General features: G+C 49.1%; 1 protein-coding gene across 1 annotated transcript in view; it reads left to right on the plus strand.

Annotated features, from left to right (window-relative positions):
* Positions 1 to 941: 941 nt before the first annotated feature.
* FSD1L (fibronectin type III and SPRY domain containing 1 like) overlaps positions 942 to 2730 on the plus strand; it is a 37388-nt gene continuing 35599 nt past the window's right edge. Inside the window, exons 1-3 of the mRNA XM_009286381.1 lie at positions 942 to 950; positions 1395 to 1519; positions 1897 to 1996. Coding sequence (XP_009284656.1) covers positions 942 to 950; positions 1395 to 1519; positions 1897 to 1996 — 234 coding nt within the window. The remainder of the gene's footprint in view (positions 951 to 1394; positions 1520 to 1896; positions 1997 to 2730) is intronic.

A 2730-nucleotide genomic window follows, 5' to 3' on the forward strand; every position in this document is an offset into this window, starting at 1 on the left:
GTCCAGTCAGCAAATGGGTGCCTCCGTACCTCTCAGAAGAGAGTTGCCTACCGCTGTCACCTGTCACCTTTTCTTAGTGGCGCTGGTTGTTATACGGGGGGCAGATAGGGCTGCATTACTCGGCTCCAGCATCTCTCCTGATGTGATGGGTCTTTCCTCTTCCGCCTGCAGAGCAGCGAAGCCGTTCTGCAAGGGCACCTCAGGCTCTGGGGGAAGTCTCTGGTCCTCCAGCTGGTCCTTGCCAGCCTTCTGCTCATACATTAGCTTAGTGACCATCTGCTTGTCAGGTACTCTACCTAACAGGGTTTTTGTCCGGGACCCAGGTTCCCAAGGGCTGCCAAGGATCCGCATGTTCCTGCCATGTTCCCCGATTTCCCAGTCTATAAAGCAGTAATATGTCATTACAGGTTCCTTTAGGGCCAATTCTAATAATCTGAAATATTTCTCCTCACCAGTCCTTCCTCTTTTAAAAATCTCCCATCATGGAAAAAAAGCACACTAACAAGAGAAAATCTTCTTAGTAGGTATTTTGTTGCTCAATTTATGTTCACAAGAGTGCTGAAGGAACCCATAAAACTGTGGGATTATTTCCTCATGGTGACCCTTCCCTTTGCATTTGCAGTTTTGAAATGAGAAAGCATATAGGAAGATGTGTGGCTGGACATAATCCAGACCTGGAATTAAAAAGTGGGCCCACAACTTCAGAAATCAATTTAACCACCCACCCCAACACACTGCAAAGGGTTTCAGAGCCAAATATGCCCCTTCCTGAGGCTGATGTTACTGGCACCCCAGGTGTCTGACCACAGGCAGACTACTACCCAGCTGCCAACTTCTCTCCCAGGCCAAGACATTAAAAATCCTTTTGAATTTTAGTATTTTGTTGCTAAACTGTTTGGGGAAAACAGTATCAATGCCTCTTATCTTTGATTCATGGAGTTATGGTCATGGTAAGTCTGCAGTCTCCCTAGGAAGTTGTGTTTAGAAATGGAGGCACTAAGTTCATTTTAAGAGCCACAGCTGTCTTCCTGAAAAGCTTTAGCATGCTTTTTACCCTCGGGAAGATACGATATGTAAGTCCTGCTCTGAAAGGATGTCATCACTAAGAAGATGAAACCACTCCCCAGCTTTGAAACCCCTTGCTGCCAGTCTGGTATGAAATGGAAGGGATGTATATGAAGGGAGGATGGCCAGATGGGTCGCAACAGAGCAGTCCCAGTTATCATTCGGTCCCACAGCTTTCCCATTCGCCACCACCAGGCATGTCCCCCAGCAGCTGCAGGCTGCTAACTTCTGTAGCGGTAGCCATGCCCTGTGCTCCAAATGGTCCGAAACCATTCCAAGAGATTTACGGGGTCTCCTCAAGCTAAAGGCTGTTGGGGCTTTCTATTCAGGACCAGCAAAATCGGCAGGCGTGCAGGGCAGATCCAGACCCTTGTGAGAGACTGAAAGAGTTAATGTACGTCTCAAACATTGTGGCAAACCAGGTTGCGGTCTGCATGGCAATGGTGGGCCGCAGGTGAGCGTCACGGGAGGCGGAGGGCGTGCCGGAGGGTGCGCAGTTCCCTGTTCTGATGGGCCCGCACCATGTATGGCCTGAGGTCATACAGAGTTCATTTGAGGAAGGGGCTCATGACCATCCAAAAGACCCTCTCGCGACCACATGTCCACCATCGTCATCGCGGGATCCAAGGGTGTGAACGCTCTCTCCCTCCCCCTGCCTTTTCCCTCCCTCCCCGCCTCTTCTCCCTCTCCCTTGCTCCCCCTCCCTCTCCCTTCTCATAAATGCCTTAAAAGAATCCATGCCGTCTATTATTATGCTTTCCAAGTTTAAGTTGCTTGTGCCATAAATAACGCATTTAATTGATTGCCTGGTGTAGTTTCACCTTAATTTAGCCCAAGGGAATCACGAAACCGCTACGACCCCGAGTCACCCAGTCTGGGTCGTAACAACCCTCTGCCGTGGGTAGCCAGCGGGTATGTCCTGGTCCCAGCAGTAAGTGTTTTTCCTGTGGGTGTAAGACTCCTTGCCTCTTGTCAGCCTGAGGCGTGGCATGACCAGACATGATTTTTCTTCCTCTTCTTTCAAATGAAGGTTTCAAATGGAAACTACTAGCACAGGCTGTGGGTGTTAATTGGAACAAATAAGATACCAGGTACCTGGAAGACACGATAAATGTTCAAACCGCAGCCAAGGCCCAGCCCGTGCCAGGTAACGTAGCCCCAGGAGACCTCTGGATGGGGCTGGGAAGACTGGAGCTACGCGTCTTGGCAGGTCACACCACCTCGCTGCTTCTGCATTTCCTCCCGCCCTGCGTTTGTACAGCGCTGCCGATGGAGAAGTTAAGACCACGGTGAGACGGGGCTCACAGGGGCATAAATGGCTTTAAAGAGAGACCTTCACTGCTAGGTGGCAAAATCTCCCCACTGTGATAAATTTCCACGCTAGAAGTGGGCTCCCGTTGCTGTGCGCCCGGTGTGAAAAGCATTGCTTTTTAGTATCAGCACAGCACTCGAAGCTCCTATAAAACCATAAAGCTACACTTCAGCCCAGCAGCTGTTTTATGGCTGTTATCGCTGTAAAACGTCATTATTATGAAATTACTCTTTCTTTCCAACACTGCGGTAATACTTTTTTTTTTCTTTTTTAAAATTGGATAACATAACGTAACGTAACATGTATTACTGCAGTTTTTGCAATCACACGTAACGCGCAGGGTGAGGACACAG

Source organism: Aptenodytes forsteri, unplaced genomic scaffold, assembly GCF_000699145.1.
Source record: "Aptenodytes forsteri isolate BGI_AS27 unplaced genomic scaffold, ASM69914v1 Scaffold412, whole genome shotgun sequence".
NCBI classification, from domain to species: domain Eukaryota; kingdom Metazoa; phylum Chordata; class Aves; order Sphenisciformes; family Spheniscidae; genus Aptenodytes; species Aptenodytes forsteri.